Below are 21,601 nucleotides of genomic sequence, written 5' to 3' on the forward strand. Positions count from 1 at the left end.
GTCCCGCAGCTTCACGCAGACATCTATGAACTCTGCGCAGCGCGGCGTCAGTGAGTGGCTTCCAGCGAGGACGTGAGGATGTTCGCTCAGTTGCTCCGTAAAACTTTCTTTCTGACCCACTGCTTCCCTATGTCTATGACAGGATTTCTATCATACGTAAGTAATGATATAGTGTATGTGATATATCTTCTATTCTGCCTCTGTGCAGGGTACTGCAGGCTTTTGTCGAGTGACTGCTCAGGAAGAGTGCGGGGGGAGTACTTTGTGTGTGTGTGTGTGTGGGGGGGGGCAAGGATTCTCCTGCTCCTCGAGGGTGGGTTGTCAACACGCCTGCTGCCGCAGCAGACGCCGCCGGAGAAGCAGCAGGTCTCTCGTTCAGGCGTGTCACAATGGTGGTTGTGTATCGCCATCGCTTTTATTGATGCATTTAATTGTAGCGTAAAGGTATAAGGGCCGGAGTCATCAGTATATCTGACCAGCGATCATCTTGATCTTGATAATAATGCATGCGCAGGGTACCTGTGCAGGTGCATGACACGCAAGAACCCGCCGAACTCATTATCTCGCCGTCAGGATTGCGGATACCTGTCAAATGTGTTGTCAGGTCAGACTGATCAGGTCAGGCCACCTGGGTTTCCGCGGTGTGGAATGACCTTAGTAGACTCAATTTTATTCAACTATGAGACCATCGATCAGCATTGCTAATTAAAGCTGTTGCTAAAACCAATTCACATATGAGGTACTCCTATTCCGGAAAACAGTTTACAGAGAGAAACACTGCTCTAAAAGCTGTTAGAGTTAGGAATACTATGAATGTTAGTGTTGGCTAGTGGCAGATAAACATGTAAAACAAAGAAACATCAGTGAATTACGGCCAGTGTTATGATAAGCTTGCGAGACCTCGAAGTTGGTTTCTGTTTCCATGTAGTAAGTAGAAAAATATATTAGTATTTACGAAATAGTTCTACCGCAACAGTAAGTGTACGACAACGATATTCAAGAACAATACCGTCATAATGGATAAGACGTGGCCTGGAGGCATTACCTGCCATGTTGACTCCACCAATTCTACTTCCATGATTTGTAGTATAGCCACCCTTGCCGGAAACTCGTGCAGTTGTCAAGCAAACTCGCGTAATGGCGGCAAGATCAAAGGAAGAGATTTCTTATAGCATTTATGGCAGGGAGGTTACAAGTCTCCCCACACACACACACACACACACAAACACACACACACACACACACCCAAGGTCTTATTCCCCCGCCCTGCAACAAGAAGAGAGTTCCCCACCCCCCTCCCCCCCTGCCATCAAAATTGTCACTTTTATCATATTTGCATTCACTTAGCCCTTTGATTTAATTCAATTCCTTTACCTCCTGAGCATTGCCTAACCATATCTAAAGTCAGATATCTATACTAACATTCTTCCCTTTTACAACCAGTCAGTTTCCACAGCTCTGGATTTCTTTGTCCCATCATGCTGTTTAATTCTTCCTTTTCTGTTGTGCTTCTTTGTATATTTACAGATCTTTCATTTCTAACAAAACACCGTAATTATTTGCTCAACATCCATTTCCTCTTAATTTTTCTTTTGCCTGTTTCTCATGACGTGCCAAAACTTTCTTCCATGCTCACTTTTCATTTTTTTTTTTCTCAAATTTTCCCCAAACTTATCTCTTCTTTGCTCTTTTTCTCTGATGCCCTGTTCATCTTGGAGTGATCTTAATTACACTGAATAAGAAGTTACATATCTAGAGGTGTAATGAAGAGAAACTGTGTTCGATGTTCAACTGTTTATTGTAAGAGTTTTAACAAGTATTTGGAGGAACAACAGTGTGTGTCTACTCTCCCTTCAAGACAATCAGAACTCTCCTTTATCTTGTTCATCAGCCATTCACTCTACATCCTACGTCTGTCATTAAAAGTCAGTTCTTGCGAGAGTATTTTCATCTGTCAGCCAATCCAATACTGTACATTCTTACTAGCTAATGACTAGACTTCCCTGTCAGCCATTCTCATTTACTTTCCCCGTCAAAGTCACTACAGTTTACTTTGCTACATTTTTAATTATCTTTTCATGTTTACCATTTGAATGAAATGTTTACAGAATATAATGGAAAATAGATGTTTACATTTACTTAACCTTATCAATAAAAACAAAGTAAATTTGGCACATATTGTGAGATTACAGTGAGCAGTGGATCATTTTCCTTACATCCATTTTTAGATAAAAAAAATCTTTGGCTATGCCTACTGTGCACTTACAAGTCTGTCTTTGTATTATTATCTTACTCCGAGTTTAATGGAAAGTATTTCATTCTGTGAATGTTGTACATTTAAACTAGTTGTCTTTTTTTTCTGTTAAGATGACTTTTGGTGAAGTAGAATCCATCTAGATGTCTTTAGAGGTTGCTTGAGTGAGTGAATTTATAGTTTTTTCTTACAAAACATGAATAAATATGTAATTCGATATTGAAATTTAGATTATTTTTTACAAATATGTAAATAAACTAGAGTCTAGTATGATTAAAAAAACAGTGAGTAAATTTAATTGTCCTTAAAATCACAAAAAAAATGTAATATGTACATTTTAGCTATAAAGAAACATGAACAACTTTATAATGAATCAAAACAAGTTGTTTTTGGCATGTAATAATACCTATTTATGAACAGGGTTTACAAAAACTGATTTACAAAATCAATTTTTAACTTTCCTTAGCTTGGTAAATAGATGAATTAATAAATCCTTGGACACAACAGGGAACTACTGATATGTTGAGACAAAATGCCTTTGTGCATGACAGTTTAGTTTGGCACACAAATACAATACTGTGTCCTCAGCAAGCCTGAGATGAGATGAGATTCAAAGTGAAGCTGCATCGTCAGTCTTTACAAATGAAGAATATCTTGAGGAAGAAGTTCATTGCCTCATCTTGTTTTGTTCAGCAAACATGTATTTTCCATGTTAAAGAAGTGTGGCAGGTCCCCTTAGAGGGAGGGGGAAGAAAGTCCCCCTGAGCTGGTTGAGACTTTTCTTGGGTATCTGATGTTTGGCAAGGTAATTATGTACACCCCCCAATTTATTTACACCTTAATGCTATCTAGGCACTCCTCATGCCAGGAGTTACCATGGACTTAAAAAAAGAAAATGTTGGTTACTTAATGTTAGAGGGAAAATATTACAGGTACTTATCTTCTCTTAAGTTATCAAGGTAGTAAGTTATCTTTTATGTGTACTGTAGTATACGTATTTACAGTTCTTCACTGTGCCCTGGCCTGGCTGGTGTCACTGGTCTACAGGGCAGCCACGATGTTGCTCACTATGAAATGTTATCATAATGCATCATCTTTATTACTAGGGACTTCAGGGGAACATTTTTTTGGTTGCAAATTGAACAGTTATAAGTTGTAAATATTTCAACACATAAATAAATTCAGTTTCCCAAGAAAACATTACAAAATATTAAAAGCAAATAACTATGAAAGTACCAAAGATTTTGTTTAAGTATGTAATATTGCATATTTTAGGACACATTTGGTTACAGGTGAATTGTGTTACATTTCCAATAACTTTTATGAGTTGGCAGGCGTTGTTTTCTTCAGTATACGAGTTACTGCATAAACAAGCTTAGGTCAAGCCTACAGCAGTGATGGTTCAAGCTCAATGAGGCTCAGGTACAATGGCAAACAAAAACAAGATGAAATGGTCATGTCATGCTCTAAGGTGTAAAAGAGTTTAGTATTTTCAAAGCATAAAGTTTTGTCAGCTGTAAGAAGGTAGCTGTTGTTGTTATTAAAAAGGTTAAGTTATATTGTTTGTTATGGAAGGAATTAGTTACCTTGGGCTACTCATAACTCGTGTTAAGGTGGATTCATGTGTGGAAATAGTCGTAAGGATTCATAAGGTGAATCCTCACTGCCATGTTGATCACACCTGAAGCACCTCCTTCAGATCTGTTCCCTCCTAAGATGTGCATCTGTGCAGCTACATGAGACCATGTCAGGAGCACTATTCCCTGTCACTGGTGCATTTTCTGAAACTCAAAATGCACATGCATACAAAACAGCTTCAGGGAACGTTACTCCTAACTTTTGGACAGCTGGAATACACACTTATAGCCTTATGTTAGCCCCCTCTTGGTCAGAGGTCACCTAAAGCCTCACTATACAGAAATCCCTTAGGGATTAAATTTTGTTACGGTGATTGGCACCACCCACCAGCGATCTTTAATTAGAAGCAACAGAAAGTTTTACAACAGATATATTAGGCAGCGTGTACTACTCACTGTGCGTATTTCTGCACTACCATCTGACTACTCCTTAAGTTATATTATTACTGGACGTTGACTAAAGGTGGTGTGTGGCTACTAGCTTAACTTGCCCAACCACCGACACCCTGCGTCCACACCGATACAGGTCATTGCTCGCCAAACTTTTTATACATCCAATAGTTACAATGCCCCTACGTGTTCATCACTTGAGTATGGAACATTCCATGGCACTATACTATCCATGCTACAGCTATCCAGTGAGTATTCTATACAAGTAAATCCTTGCCAGCCAGTCTGAATGACAGTGCAATGTGCTTGTATTACCCTTTTCACACCATTATATTTCATTTTCTTGGATAACATAGTTCCCAATTTATAAAACACAGGCTTCATTACTAACATACATCAATTCCTTAAATACCACTCATTCAAATAAATGTTGGTATGACATTATAAATTCACATTACAAATTAAAATCTAAACATGCAAAAAAAACATATCACCAGGTAGTTTTATTTTTCTTGGTGTTTGAAAAGTGAGTGAGTAACAAAAACTAGCGTGTGAGTAAATGAATAGATTAGCAGGTACTTTAGCAGGAGATTCAGGAAGAAGCCTAAAGTGAACGCAGTAAAGAGTAAAGTAAAAGGTTTGAGAGAAAGTAGAGTGAAGTAATCTTGCAACACTGTAAAGAGTAAAATAAGACGTGATGTCATGTGGAGGGATTAGATGGAGGACGTGGAGTTGATACATCCAGAAACATGAAGCATAAAAGGAGAAGCAAGGGTGAAGGCAGTGCAGAGAAGGCAGGTTGTAGGGTCCATCAAGATTCATGGAAGGTAGAAGTAAGAGCATGAAGGTAATGAGGAATATAATAGTTTTACCAGTATTGACCAATTCCAGGAACATTGTTGGGCATGGTATGGTTACATGAGGGTGTGGGCTAAGAAGATGGGATGGAATGAATAATGTGTATAGGAGGTGTGGTATGGATGTGAGACCAAAGATAGAGTATGGAGTGATGGTTTGAGCATGTAAAGATGATGTAAAGAGATGAATTTGAGGCTGGCAGGTTGAAGCGAGACAAATGATATGATTGAATGTTGGGATTAAGGAGTACGCGAGAGAGGTAGGAGGGAGGTATAACTGGAAACTTCTGCTGTGGTCACCCCCAGAACCATGTATGGTGATATTACATTGCAAATTTGATAAAATCAAACCCATATAAAAATAAAACTGTCAATCAAAATCAGTATGCAACTTGGTCTGCAGCTTGTATATTAAATATTTTGGAATATCCGTATAAGTTGAGTCACTCAGTTGTGTTAATAGTTATGGGGGGAGGATGATGATGAGGATACGTGACCATTTTTCATGTGGCACCACAACGGAACAAAAGAGCTTCATGAACAACTGTATGTGTGTGTGTGTGTGTGCCTGCCTACCTACCCATGTGTTTGTGTGAATGAGTGAATTGATCAGGCAGGCAGTCAAATGTTTTGTAGGAATGATCATGACCTGAGATGCAAGCATTCATTCACATTTATTTCACTATACTGTTACTAGCCCCAGATTCCTATTTCCATGATGTGGACTCCAGCTCTCCTTTGACATAGTACTTTTGGCATATAGGCATCATTTGGTAAAATTTAACAAAGTCATCTGCCTCAGTGATCAGTAGGATGGTACACAGATTTCAGAAGAACATTTTACAGGATGAGGAACACTATTCCTTTAAATGGGTCTTGCTATCAAGACACACCATAACGTGTGCTAGTAATCATCACCATATGGTTATTTCCTGAGGCAAGTGTACGATGAGAACAGGCATTTCCCTCACTTCTTGATACAGAAGTATGAATGGTTCATTTCGACTTTTTTTGTAATTATTTACAGGTGATTATTATAATATTTCATGGTTCTGAATTAATTAGTTCAAATTTTGCAGGAAAATTTCTTTCCACCTGAACCAGACAGTCAAAGTTATGCCACCCTGTCAGGGTTGCAACACAATTCTGCTTCTTCAACCATCCTACACAGTAAGTACATACCGTACTGTGATGTCCCCTGTGGTCCAATGGTCTAACATTTACGGTGAACTGTTTTTTCAGGTTTGAAGTTTTCATACAAGCAGATATCATTGTTAAAGGCAAGACAGCTTGATTTAGTAAAACTTGTGTCACTACCTGTCTAATTTGTTATTGAAATTTTGGGCCTAATGAAACATATGCACGTATAATATATTGATATTCGTCACTGTCAACAGTCCTGGGAGAACATGATTATAATTTTATATAATGTATAATATGCAGTATTACTTGAAATTTTTATGTATCTGTTAATTAAATGCAGTGCTTATGTTGTAAAAAACTGCAAGTGGTAAACATTTGATGGCTAAATTATTAGTTACCAGACATTGTTGAAAATGACTTTTCATACTGGTCTGAAGGCAGGTGTTTCTGTATAAAAAATGTACTGCATACTGCTGAATGCATGTATACTAAGACAGAGAGAGACAGACAGAGAAGTGCATTACAGTTAGTCTAGAACTAGTGATTTATTGGCATGTAAAGTGGTATACTATTGAAGGAAGGACAGAATTAGCACAACATGAAATGCCACTTTGATTAAACTGGCTTGACTGCTGATGAATGACAGGGTGGGGAAGGAAAGAAACCCTTAATACATTAAATAAGAAAATATTTGTTAGTTGAAACTATTTTTTTTACAATGTAAGTGCTGTCTGAGGACGGAGCTTTGTGTGAGACCGTGGGTAAATTACGTGTGTCAAGTAATGAGATAGGTATTTGATAAGAGAGACTATGGCTTGCTAACTAACAGTCAAGCTCTGTATTGCCTTGGTCCGAGGGTTTCTGTTTGTTATCCCTGTCCAGCCCAATGAAGTCTAAACTTTCCACAGTGGGAAAGAGGGAGGTAGAGTTTACCAGTATCACTGTTTAACATGGCTGTGCACTGTTGTGCCAGCTGACCTGTCACAGCATATCCAACATTTCCAGTAACCTCCCCTGGTTATATCCTTCCTGCCTTTGCTGCAGCATGAAGTCTGTGTTTCGGATTATGTCACACTTCGAGCACCTTCAGGCTACTGTGTATATCAAAAGATGTGCAGGATATGGTATCCATTTTTCCCAAAAGACCCTGTAAGAAATTGGACAGGAAATTCTTTATAAATTAACATTTTAGGCATACTGAAACAAAAATATTAATACAGATCATAGTCGTGATATGGATTTGCTGTTGCTTTGTTGTACATGTTTATTTACTTGGTCGTGATTTGCAAGAAATGACCTATGCTCGTGGGGTCCCGTCTCTTGTCTCGATTAGTCACTCTTTGCTTCACTTTAATTTTTTTCTATGTTAAAGTGCCACATGTTATGTATTTGCAAAACTGAACTTATATAAAAAACATTATGGACTTTAAAAAAAACCAAGTGCGGGAGATTACACAAGCCAAAATACAATATCATAGCTGGGTAGGATGGCTGGGGTAGAATGCTGAGCTATGAAGTGCCAGTAAAGAGGAAAATTACTCTTCTTATTCTTAAAAGTATGACTAGAAAACCCTCAAGGGAGGGATTGCTATACTAATGAAAAAGATGATATAAGAAGTTTTAAAAGAAATCAATGGATGATGATGATGATGATAATGTAGGTGATGATGGATCATGATACTAACTACCATGGTAGTATTCAGAAATACAAGTGCAAGTAAAAACAATAGCCATGTTGGTAAAAACAAAATTGCAAAACTACCTTGCAGATTCAGAATTGGGTGTACTCTAGAAGAAACACCAGTAAAATTTGTTGGCTGTTTGACACATACATACTTACTTACTAGAGAAACAAAAATAGACTAACTTTGACAAATGTAATCTAATGAAAAGGTTGTCCCGACAAAGTGGAAGCTTACCTTTGCTCTCAGGGCATGTGATAGATATCTTATCACGCATTAATCTACTAATTACTGAAAATATGAAAGCATATTATAAAAGATTAATCCTTCAGTAAAAATGTGAAATAGTCAAGTGGTGAAGTACAAGTCTCTTAATGAATACAAACCAAATTCAGCAAAAAGTCTCTTGCCAGCAGCAGTGTAATGCAAGCCCACCACAAAGCATTGTATCGTATTGATGTAGTTTGTATACATTTGTTCATTCGTTGCAATGATGGATACTGAGTCTTCAGCTCTGGGCCTTCATCTTAACTTTGGTTGTGACTGTTCAGAGACACCAGTGGGGCTCGTGCCACACAAAAAAAGTAGAGTTGAAATGTCCACAGCAAAATAATGCCAAAGTTATGGGCATTGTGCACTCTATCCAAATCAAATTGGTCTACAGACCACAACAGTGGCTGTGCTACACTGTATGTGTGTATGTGTATGTGTGTGTGTGCATGTGTGTTTGTTTTACCTATTTGTAAAATGAACTACGCTCATGGATTCCCATCTCAAATTTCAATTGACCAGTTAATCTTTGAATTTTGTTTATTTATTTATTTATCTTTATTTTTTTTACCTGCAATCTCAGTGTCCAAGCAACTCCACAGTTTGATGCATCAACGTGGAAAATTGTATTCCTTGATATCCTTCAATCATTTTGTCTTTTTCAACATCTTCCAGTGTCTCCTTGGTTGACCCCCTTTCCTACAAAAACAGATCTTCTCTATCAATTATTTCTTCTGCTTACTTTTGTCACAAGGTTTCCTACTCCCAAGTTGCAAAGGTTAAGGTAGATATCCCACTTCTCTTGTTTCTTTGAATTCCTTACAATTTACTTCTTCAAAAAATTTCTTAATCCTATTAAGTTTCCTTTCCTTAAGTTGTATTTTCTGTGCCTGTGGAACTCATCCTTTGGCACCATACTCCCTCTTACTGTTTGGAATTCAGTCACCACATGACTGCTGTTTGCTCTGGGACACAGGTATTGCAACTCCTCACTCATGTCTCTAACTCTTTGGGCAGCAATAATTCTAACCTCGCTGGGGTGTCACTGAATCATTATTCATTGCTGTATTTTGTAGTATGCTACCAAATATACTCGTATTCTTTAGTAAACCCTGGAAATTCATTTTCATAAGATGAAAATGCTTTTGATCAGCAGCTTCCATTTGCCATTTCCAATGAAAACATTGGAGATGTGTATACTTGCTCTTTTGGCCAACTTATTTTGCATTTCCTTGGTAATATTAAACAGGACCACCACTCACGTACTATTCACTCTAATCACAACAGGTAAACATCAGCTGGGAACTTTTCCTGCTGTGTGTGTGTGTGTGTGTGTGTGTGTGTGTGTGTGTGTGTGTGTGTGTTCTACATGCTTTTCTTTTAGTCTGAATATCAGAAAGCATCGGCTATTTCCATAATATGTCAACTACACGTTTTTGTCACATTATATATAGCTGGGTTGCTCTACAAAAAATCTTTCAATCTATATATGGTTCTGGTGGGCTCTATTTCTATAGAAGTATTGGAAGCTCAAAAATTGTTTGGGGAAAATCTAAAGCTATGATGTTCAGAAAACTAAAGTTTTTGGAGCTAAAAATGTCCAGCACAACTTTCTATGAAAATTTCTAGTGCTCCAAATATACATTACTTGATTTATTACAATGCATGTTATTCTAAAGATATAGTAAAACTTCCATTCACATAATCATCCAATTAGTGACACCACCACACTGTGTAAGTCATGAGGGATTCTTTTATAAGAGGCCAGAAAGCACTGTAACAATCTGAGAGCAAGTTACTGTCAGTGGTAATTTGTCGACATGAAAAGTTTAAAAGCCTTTAATGCTATGGAATGTCATTGGTCATTAGATTCCCAGCTCCATTTTCAACAAACCAGTGATTTATTTTACAATTATTGTCTCCAACCTACAAAGTACTTTCACTAAAACTGCCTCATACCTTTTTTGTTATTTTTGAATGAATGGAAATTTTACTATAAAATACTCCAGAACTCCAAGATCAGCTATTAAGCCAAAACAAACTTTGGGCACTAAATTACAGGAATGTAAATTCAAAGTTTAAAATTAATGCTATCAGAAAAAAATACGATATGGGGTAAATACTAGGGTTAAAAATATGGTCCTAAATAGATCTGGAAGCTCAAAGTTCACATGGATGGTTTACTCATGGCTTTGAAATATCTAGAATTTTTAGAAAGCTCTGAAAGCTAAGAGGAAGATCTACTGGTTTAAACAGGGCTATAGAAATGTACTGGAAGCTCAAGGTCAACCTTGGATGGCTCATCTAGTAGTTTATGGCAATATTTATAATGAAAGAAAAAAATTATTGGCAATGAAAACACTGATCCAAAAACCCAAATTAGATTTGAAAATACCAAACTGGAATTCTTGAACTCAAGTATTTTGCAAAACCATAAAATGATTATATGAACAAATATAATATGGAATGTTGAAGAGACTGCCCTTTGGACCTTGGCACAATGAAGTAATACAAGATTGACCTTTTACTGTCCATAGTCGAGTGTCACACTCTAGACTGTCAGACCACCTGTGTACTGCTGATGCTCTCATCCTCCCATTCTGAGCTGTGTAAGTCTTTATACTCTGAACTTCTTGAGTTACCTCAGCTTTGGCACTAACTTCCTGCATGGGAGCCCTTAATACTCTATGTTGAATGAACATATTTGGCATTGTCTTGTCTACTTAATGACCTAATTTTGGCACTGAAAGTTGTGAAATTGCTTTGGCACAATACTTTCCTGCTTCTTTTTATTAACTAGAGTTCAACTCTTGTTCTTTGAGTATTAACTATATGCTGATCACTTTTTAATGTAATTTTAAGTTTACCCCTTAACATCTCTGCTACACTTTAAACTTTGCACCATCCATCCTATTTCAATAGTCCTCACTACAGCTTCTCTTAGTTATTCACTCCTGTCCCTGCTACTGCATGAACCATTCCCTGCACATCAGTGTAATCAAATACTTTCCCAATAACCTGAAGAGAGAGCAAGGAAGCCTTGAAGCAGGGCACTGAGAAGCAGCACCACACACCTCCTCATCCATGACCATGGTGCAGCAATGCAAGACACCACAACCCATGGACCTTGGCACGATATCTTATATATGATGAGCCACCTAAATTATGGCACCATGACCCTGAATTTGGTACCTTGAAGCTCCAAGACTGAACCCCAACGCTTATTGAGGTACCAAGAGGACCAAAGTAATATCAATCCTATCCATAAGTACCAACTTTAGTACTTGAACATGACCCTGACTAATACCACAAAGCCTCAGGTGACTGAGTGACCCTCCCAGTACCCCCAAGATCCTGAGGCACTACCATTGAGCCTCTGAACAAAACAGTACAATGACCTTGGCCATGGCATGCCTAGTGCCACATACAGACGAGGTGGTGAACATACTTGTCACTCAACTATACTTAATGGTCTTTGGTATGTTATGTACATGAACAAACATGCATGCAATACACACTCACCCACACACACACACACACACACACACACACACACACACACACACACTCTCACACTCACACCCACACCCACACACACTAGAGGGTCTCGTGTATCACCGGGTAGAGCAGCACCATGTGTTCCGCCCCCTTGATAGGCAGGCGGAAGATGCTGTAGTGCTGCACCATGAGTGGCACGGAGGGGAACTGGGCTGTGCCGCGCCCCAGCATGTGTTGGCCGGTCTTGTGGTCAAACTGGATCTTGAGATGCATGAACCCTCTCGCTGACCTGGGAGCAGGGAGGGGGGACGGGGAGGGAGGGGGAGAGGGAATAAGTGGGAAATGGAGGAGTTAAAGATCAGCAGTAGAGGGGAACAGCAAGGTGAGGAGGGAGGAGAGGGTATGTGGTATGAGGGGAAAAGGGTGAGGTGGACACTTTGTTAGTAAGAAGCACTTTTTTGTTCCTTCCAGTTCCTATAATTCCATTCCATGATGTGCATTATACTCCGACTAGTTGAAAATTGAGTAAATTATTAGTGCTCATGAAATGCCAGAAACAAACCATGGTAGAGACACTAGTAAAGTTACTTTGGGAATGGAGAAAACGGTAAGCAACAAAATATTTGGATTGATTGAGCACAAAAGGAGAAATGGTTCACATACAAAAATAATTTTCTTTAAACAGTTCATAAAAAATATAAAGCAAACATTACAGATTTTTACATTAAACTTATAAAACTAGATGCTACCAACTATTGAATATACAAACTATCACAATATTTACATTTCTGTTCTGCCAAAAATTAAGATCAGGGGTTGCAGTATTTTGTCTGGTATAATCTCATTGTAATTTTATCTAAAGTTCAGGTACTTGAGAAATCAATTTTAGCAATTCATAACAATATAATACATTTTACTGACAAGCCACCTTAATTTTTTTCTACATATTACTGCTACCTGATGGCAACCTAATGCCACTGCCATGCAAGTCAACACATAGCTGAACAGTACCTGGACTTAACCTGTTTTCCTAAGATCAAGTGCCTCCCATCCCCTTGATGTTGCCAGTGATACACCCCCTTGCAAGCCACAGATGGCCAGTATGTCACAAGCTCTCTTTTCAAGGCCAGTAGTGATACAACATCAAATACATACATGGTTTACAAGTAGGAAAGTAAACCAATACAACCTCATATATATGCAGGTGCCTCTAGGTATCCTGAGGGGTACTTGGTTGGCCCCAGCATAGCCTATAGCAACACAGGCTGGTGACTCTTCTTATTATTTGTTTGCCTCATACAATCTTCTGGTTCCAGGTATTTTTCCTACAAGGAGTACAGTAAGACTAAACAACCAGAACTGCTTAGCACTGCAGGGAACATCATCAACCACTGAACCCTGGAACCACCTCTTAAGGTTTGGTTGACAGCTCTCCTGGTTAGTACTGAATTTTATTAAAAAGTCTAAAACCATTTCTCCACCTCTCCAAACACCCACCACTTAATTTTATTTTCTGCAGCAGGTGGTGGTAGACAAATGATAAAAAAGAAAGTTACATGCTGTTTTTAAATCAAGACTAAATAAGAGGCTAACCATGCTGCTCCTAAAATGGGGATAAATAAAAATGTTGACAAAATCTTCATTGCTAGATGTTTTCATACTTCATTTTTAAAAGAAAAAGTAAGGGAAAGAAGAAACTGTGAGGAAGTGGACTTGTTCAGAGCTTATTGACTAAAGTAATTAAAATATTCAACTTCTAGTTAACTTATGGCTTTGTGAAATTGGATGAATTTAAGTAGAAAAGCTTGATCATTGGGGCTGCAAGGAGCTGAAGTAGACAACCTTGAACACCGAGACCAGAAGGAATAAGCTTAAGCCCTAGGAAACCTTGTGCATTAGGGCCACAAGGGATAACCTGACGTAAAGAATCTTGAGTGATGAGCTTAGGTAGAAAAAACTGATTGGTTTGGTCACACGAAGGTTGTAAGCATACAATTAGTAAGCTCAGAAGTGAAGTAAGCTTGAATATAGTGATTTACACAAAATTGTGGTAGACTAAGAAGGTTGAAGACAGTAGGGTGAGGTAAGGTTGTGGCTGAGGTTTAGGAGAGCTGGTTATGTAGAGCTCTATAATATTTGTAGAGCAAAATGGTCCATACAGCAGACACACTAGTAAATTCATTATAACTTGTGGGATTAGGAATAAAAGACAAACAAACTTAATTTGATTGATGCTGTACTAAAAGAGAAAATATAAATATGTATACAAAAATAAATATGCTGATAAATACTAAAATAGAAAATATAGATACAAAACCATAGTCAAAGATGTAAAGTGAAGACAATTGAAAAAAAAAAAAATATATGGAGCAGACTTGCATCCTTTCTATATTAAAAATCAGTTCTCATTCTCAATCTCCATTTTTTATAAGGTCTGTGAGACTGTGAAATGTTGATGTAGATTATGTCAGAAGTTAAGGTGGTTATGGTCTTGTCCAGTGTGGCTCATTTCAAAGACTGCTTGCTGAGGTTCGATCTTTCAATTCATGCAGGAAATGGGGCTTCACTAACCTCTATGATCTCTCTAACCCTTTTGTTAAGATAAGAGCAGCAATAAATGAGTGTTGTGACTTGGGGAACAGGATCACGTTTCTGCTCATTAAATGCTTATCAAGTTTACTTAAATGCTAATATATTTCAGGTGAACTCCATGCTCAGTATGCTGCTGGGCTAAATACCAACAGGGCAAACTATTTTTAGTCCACAACCAACTTCAGGAAGGTAATTTCTACTGTGTTATGACATTACTACAAAAACCTACAAGTAAAGTTCAAGTCATTTAGTTCAAGTGGTTATGCTGATATGTGCTGTGGCATCTTTAGAGTTCACTCAAATGATCTCCAGTCATTTAAGAAAATATAATTTGTTTAGAGGTTATCGAATTACAGGCAGCAACAATTCTCTGTTGTACAGTAGCTGCCACCACTTTTGCCATGCAGAACAGAGCAGTTCTGTGAAGTTAACCTATTCATCATTATGCCCATCTTCATTCACTCCAGCACCCCACTTCCCAACAATACCACCAATCTTCCTGTTTTCATCTTTAGCATGATCCTAACACAAGTACTCTCTCATTGCAGTGGTGTTCAGCGCAGGACAGTGATTAAGAGGGCCTCAGACAGCGTGTCCTTCCCACAAGAGCATCAACCTGAATATCCAGCAAGACTTCAAGCAAGTTTAAGATGAGGAATGTGAAGTAAAATGAAAATGCTTATCAGGTGGTCCTGGCCATTTATTCGAAAAGAGAGAGAGCTGAAGCCACAGGGATCCATTTGGCTTGATGCTAAAGTGTCAGCCTCCTGTCTTGGGGACCCGGGTTCCAATCCCAGGCTGAATGTTTGGTTATCTTATATAGACCAATTTTTTTATGTGCCTCTGTTGTGGAGAACATTTCCACTTCTCAAGACACATGAGAAATAATTCTATTCAGGAGAAATCCCTTATGTGACTGGGGGGTTTGTAAATATACTGTGGGGGGGACATCCTGTGGGGCCCTGAGAGCTGTGTGCTCTCTCTCTCTCTCTCTCTGTGTGTGTGTGTGTACAAAGCTGCAGTAAGAGCTTAGACCAGTGTGGAAGCTGGTCATCAGCACAGTATGAACATGACTTGAGATTGCAGACCAGCCTTTCACTTGCATCAGGAAGGCTCAGGACAACCACAGCCTTGTAGGCATACAACAATTGTATTCTATATTAGCTCATGCTAATCAGTCACTTCTAGAATCTTGTGATATGTGGCTTAACGGGCACCAAGCCGCAAGGGACTGCAAGGAAACAATGTGCATCAGGTAGCCTGAGCTATAAAAATGTCTGCATTTAACAACAGCCTTCAGTACCTGCTGGAGGTGGTGTGTGCTGCCCTGCCAGCCAAGTGGTAGGACACACGGGGGGGCATGGTCTGTAGCGGTGGGCTCGGAGTCCACACATCTTTCTAAACTTGTTTGTAATGAATGGTGTAAAATAAAATTGTTTATAATTACTTGAACCCTACTGTGTCTAACTTGTGCTTCTTCAGCATCAGTAGCCATTGCAGTGTATTAATGGGATGTGCCACCAAATTTTAGAGTGGGCTGTGAGCCTAGTTGAGGCTACTGTTATGAATCACCTACACTAATGCAAGGTGTGAGGCAAAGAAATGTCACATGACTAAATTATCAAAAATACACACATTACTTTGTACTGTTTAGTAAAGTACAAAACTTGAATTTGGGAGCATACACAGTGTCTGAATGGCTTGCACTTCAAATATGACTACCCAAACTGGGACCATGAAGACATCCAGGCACAATCATGGGTTTTTCAAACAAGGGTGAGAGGAGAGATGGTGGGCATTAAGGTGAATTACAGAAGATTCTAAAAAATATACAACTGGAGTGATTAGTAATATATAAGTACATTAAGGAGAAACAAGCAGGGCAATATTACAGGGAAGTGTTCCTATCAGCAGCACCGATGCTGCCTTGAGTAAAGTGCAGCATAATGACTTTTCTTAATGTGGTATGTATTTTAGTTGTCTTGGCGTTGTGACATTCTACTGCCTCACACCTTACAGAGGTGTAAGCAATTCAATATAGAGAAAAAGACAACTTGGCTCAAGTCCACCTGCTGCTATAAACTGTAAAGTTGCTCATTACTTCCATGCACATGCTAGTCCAGCTAGATTAATAGTGGCTGCATAAGAAACTATACAACAGGCTATTACAACTAGAAGTTTCTAATATATGCATGCATACTAAATGCCACTGATTACTTAAACTACAAAATGCATCATTAATAACACATGAGCATTCAAAAGTATCATTCACACAATAACTAGTATGGTACCCTGAGCATCATAAAGGATCTTAGTGTGCACTACAGTCAACAAAACACTGAGAACTGACTTTAAAATAAATGAGTATGCAAAACAAGATCAAGATATGATAATAAATCAGGTAACTGGAGCATGACTAGACTGATCACAACCACAAATAATAAGTTACAACATAGTTTGTACTGGAGAGGTATAAAAATAAAATGAAACTAATATTACGAACTAAAACAGCGTATAAGCGAGGATGCGCGTGTTAATGTTTTGAACCCACTTGAGGGCAAGGGAGTACTGGTGGCGAGCCAGGTGGAGGGAACGCACTAGGTAGCTGCCCTCAGCACAATGTCTCAAGGTGGCTTCTGCTTCAGTGCGGCTGAGTGCCCCGTGGTACCACCTGAAAAGGAAAGGAGGGGAAAATTCTTGTTAATAAAGTTCTAGACCATCTGGCTAGACTACTAAAAAATTTCTCTTACAGGTGCAGCATCAGTAGAAGTACACAAACTGCAAAAAGCTTACCCTTGCTTGAGAAGAGGCAACTTAACATCCACTTTCTGGCCCCTGATAGCAAGAGCAGCACAGCCCAGGTCCAGTGCCAGGCCCTCCTTCTGACCCCTGCTAAGGCTACCCTCTGTGTACAGAAGAGTACAGTGAAGTATAAAGGGAGGGTGATGAATTACTAAAGTTTTCATAACAGGTGAAATTGGTAAAAAACACAGGCGTATATACACTAACTCTAGGGATGTACCAATACCAAAATTTTGACTGATACCAATACCGATACCCCAATATTTGACCGATACCGATACTTGTGCAAAGGGGTAATATCAAATGTTAAGAAAGAAAAAAGACCCACTACTCGGTGTTCCACCATAGAAGGGAAGAAGAAAAAAAAAAAAAAATCAGTACTGGCCTGAAAAAAGGTGTCCATTGCCATGAATTTCTTTTTATCAAGTTTGTTATTAATAAATTTAGGTCCCTTAAAGACAAGGGTTAAAAAAGTCATATGAAAAAAACTACAGGTACCTCTCGATTTACGCGAGTATTGCGTCCTTGAAGAGGTCGCGTAAATCAAAAACAATGTAAATCAAACAAGAGGTAGGTTTCTGTCAAAAAATAAAAACCGTATTTTGCGGCGTATAATGCGCACCAGCGTATAACGCGCACCCCAAACTTTAAGTCAACAATTTTGAAAAAAAAAAAGTTCTTAAAATGCTCAGAAATATGTACGGGTTAAAAAACACTGACAATGTACAGTTTCCCGAAATTTATATATTTTTGGTGCAATCTTTACTGCTTGAATTGACAAGTGTCCTTGAGTAAAGCAGTGAAAATGGCGGCCGGGCTGGTGTTGTGAGAAATACATCCCCGTAAACATACTGATGATGCACAGCTTCTGATATCATAATAAGCATATTATTCTCACCATCACTCGTAGGTTATGACAGACAACTAGGCAAGACAATTCACGCGGTTCTAGTGACACGCGGCATGCAGCTGTTTGTTGTTTGGGTGTGGTTGTGTGGTTTTCAAACAATACAAATGGCGGCCGGGCTGGTGTTGCGAGAAATATCTCCTCGTACATACTGAGTATGTACAGCTTCTAAGATCATAATAAGCATATTATTCTCACAGTCACTTGTAGCTTATGACAGACAACTAGGCAAGACACAATTCACACGGTTCTGGTGACACGCGGCATGCAGCTGTTTGTTGTGTGGGTGTGGTTGTGTGGTTTGTAAACAATGCAAGTGGCGGCCGGGCGTGAAATAACTCCTCGTACAAGACTCATGATGTAAAGTTTCTGATATCATATTTACCCCATTATTCTCACTAATATTAATAATTAATAATGAACACATGGATATTTTTTTCCAATATGATTCTTTTATGTAGCTTGTACTGCAATCATAAGCCAGCTGTGACATCAGGATCAAGATCATACAAATGGCGCCTGACGGGAAAACGGGATAACAGCAGGGCATGGGCGATCCTCCACCGATTTAATTTTTGTATAGTAGTTATTTGATCGCCCTGTATTCCATGGTAACATATTATAAGACAGTATGGACTATGAAGGATCATTAACAATAATAAAGGTAAGTTTGCAGTTGTTATTGGATAAGACGAAACACAGACCCTTAAAAACACTCCAAAGAAGAAAAAAATCATTAAAAATTTGTACATTCGGCATATAACACGCAGGGCTAAACTTTCAGGCATTTTTTATGTGAAAAAGGTGCGCGTTATACATTCAGTGGAGAGAGAGAGAGAGAGAGAGAGAGAGAGAGAGAATATCCATATCACCGAGATATCCAATCAGGCACTCAGTCTCAGCCTCACTCGTCTGAGAAAGAAATGAGGGACAGCATGAGCGCCTGGCTAGTATTGGTACCGGTACCGTACCGTATAGCTGGTACCATTGGTACCAGTACTGGTACCGTTACCTGCCCACCCCTATCGTTGAGTAGCGTGGCAGCGTGGGTACTGTATTGTTGTTCAAGTGGTGCGCGGGAAGAACTGAGCTCAGCTGTGTGGCCGCGGCGCCGTGTGAGTCCAGTTGTGTGAGACATATGGTGGCCACTCCATAAAATATTGCGTATAAGTGGAAAAAACGTGTAAATTAAACATTTATTTGGATTTTGGACCCCGCGTTATTTCAAAAATGCGTAAAACAAACTCACGTAAATCGAGTTACCTGTAGTAATATAAAGTAGTACTATTTACTTGATTATACATGGAGTATGGATGTTTGCGAGAGGCAAATACTGTAATTTCTATAGTTATGATAATATAACTTCCAAAAAGCAAAATTCGTTTGCTCAGTGTTAAAATCAATCCGTTCACTGAACACAGCCAAAGGGCGCTGGCTAGATTCTGACAGGTTAACAGATACGTAGAAAGGCTAACTCAGAAGACAGAGCAGAACGTGAATGGTACGTGTATCAGACCAGCATTTGCGTCACCCACTCACTACATGCTCAGCAGCTAAGAGAAAAAAACGTTTGAATTGAATAATCAAATTATTTTACATCTCCATTAAATTATTGTACAAATTCCGGAATTTTCATATTATCGTACAGGCGTTATTGTACTACATCGTACAAACGGTTGGATTTCCGTATTTGTGCGAGAATTATTGTACGACTGGCAACGCTGATGAGGCGAGTGGAGGGGCTCCGCCAATCCCACACCAAAGCTACCCTGGAAGCTACTAAACCTGTATTGTATGCGTCCGCAGTACCAAAAGCTATACTGTATATTAAGTATTATATACTTGTATTCAAAGTAATATGCATTTAATCGTTTAAAATGATGAAAATTAAATCGTGGGAAATTCCAAACTATGTAGTATCATGCTACTAAATAATAACACTTTTCTAATATTTTTTCAGCAATTTAGAAAATCCAATTTCTGTTCAACAAAATCATTTGCAACGAGTGACATGCGACGTACAAAACTCCTTCAGGTATCGGTAGTATCGGCAGAAAATCAGCCGATACCGATACCGATACTCTTAAAATGTGCCGATATCACCGATACCGATACATCGGTACATCCCTAATTAACTCTCTTGAAGGCTTAAAATCATCATATGTAATCAACACTTCAACTATGCACTTAAAAAAAAATAGTCTGAAAATCACTCATCATATATATGCTGAAGGTCAGGGTCAAAGGTTATCATGAAGCTGTAATTTGGCTCTTCAGTGCCTTAAAATTGTTTCCCAGTACTATTTAGAAAATAGTAATGGGAAGCAATCAGTGAATATTAATAGTACTTACATACTTGATATATTGCTATTGTTCATTGTGTGTGCATTACATACATTTAAGATCAGTTGATTCTGATGAGCTTGATACACAGTTCACTAGCCTCTAATCTGGTTTGAGGGCAGGATAGTGTCAAAAAGGCCTCAGAGAATTACTAGGTAAATGGTGAGTTCTATGATGTTCTGTTATACACATATATAATAGGTACATCTACAAATTGCAAGCTCTTTGGTCGATACGTAAGGAAATTGTTCATAAAACTGGATTCAAATTAGGTTATAGAGGTAAAATAAGATAGAAAGTTATCTTCAATTTGAATGACTCTACAACTGAAAGAAGCCTCCAGCACTCACCTCGCTGGAGTTTGGGCGTGCCTTGCTCATCACTTGAGTCTGCTGAGGAGCGGGAGCGCGTGTCCCAGTCACTGGACGTAGAAGACGACGTGCCACTGCGACCCTCACATCCCTGGAAGGTGTGAACACTCCATTAGGTAGCTGCCCTTCAAAATGCTAATGGTATAATAGTAGTTCTCAACACCACAGCACTCTACAATCTTTACATTACTATTGAACCTGAGGACCACATGCCAGGGTCAATTTTGCTATTGTATGATAAAATCAGCTTTGTGTTAGATGATGTTTTCCATCTGTAGGCTATGGTAAGTGTTCTGGGCATGATTAACCCAGTAGCAGCGACGGGCCAAATTTGTGGCTTTACCGTGTAGCAGTGACGGGCCAAATTTGTGGCTATACCATGTAGCAGCGATGGGCCAAATTTGTGGCTTTACCGTGTAGCAGCAATGGGCCAAATTTGTGCCATGATATAAACCCCCCAAAATAGATGATGCACAAACTGATCACAAATGCTTTGATATGTATTATGAAATGGTTTGTGTGAGTGATGATTTTTACTCCTTTTTCTCGCTTAGAGGGACCGTTAAGGAACATGATCCCCACTGCTACCGAGTTAAGGTAGGCTATGCTAAGTTATAATGTTTAGATGGTGTGAATTCGACTCAAGATATTTAAAACTTAACATGGATTTTTCGGGACATAACCTTATAAGTCAAGGAGCATCTGTATAAACAAATCTCTGAGTGTGAATGAGTACTGATGCATGCTTTATGTGGGGAGAAATTTGGACCCTGTAGTTGTAGGTATCAATGCCAAAATATGAATTTTTACCAATATTTTGTTGAAATGAAACTATTTGACTTCTGGAAAAAAAAG

At 38.8% G+C, this 21,601-nt stretch overlaps 1 protein-coding gene and 1 long non-coding RNA gene across 5 annotated transcripts in view; one reads left to right on the forward strand and one right to left on the reverse strand.

Annotated features, from left to right (window-relative positions):
• LOC127007074 (uncharacterized) lies at positions 1 to 15,775 on the forward strand. The gene is made up of 5 exons (XR_007760062.1): positions 1 to 156; positions 6,218 to 6,308; positions 13,048 to 13,147; positions 14,433 to 14,512; positions 14,872 to 15,775. It is a non-coding gene; the product is annotated as an uncharacterized LOC127007074 (long non-coding RNA).
• The window catches only part of LOC127007073 (uncharacterized), a 20,618-nt gene continuing 7,807 nt past the window's right edge, over positions 8,791 to 21,601 (reverse strand). For 3 of the 4 annotated variants that reach the window (XM_050877611.1, XM_050877609.1, XM_050877610.1), the window contains exons 6-9: positions 20,726 to 20,837; positions 17,117 to 17,228; positions 16,875 to 16,994; positions 8,791 to 12,020 (exon numbers count right to left, since the gene is read on the reverse strand). In XM_050877611.1, coding sequence (XP_050733568.1) covers positions 11,831 to 12,020; positions 16,875 to 16,994; positions 17,117 to 17,228; positions 20,726 to 20,837 — 534 coding nt within the window. In that variant the 3' untranslated portion in view covers positions 8,791 to 11,830. Of the gene's footprint in view, positions 12,021 to 13,950; positions 16,995 to 17,116; positions 17,229 to 20,725; positions 20,838 to 21,601 lie in introns of those variants that run through there. The other variant, XM_050877612.1, reaches the window with a different exon arrangement.

The sequence above is a fragment of the Eriocheir sinensis genome, chromosome 34 (assembly GCF_024679095.1).
Source record: "Eriocheir sinensis breed Jianghai 21 chromosome 34, ASM2467909v1, whole genome shotgun sequence".
Taxonomy (NCBI): domain Eukaryota; kingdom Metazoa; phylum Arthropoda; class Malacostraca; order Decapoda; family Varunidae; genus Eriocheir; species Eriocheir sinensis.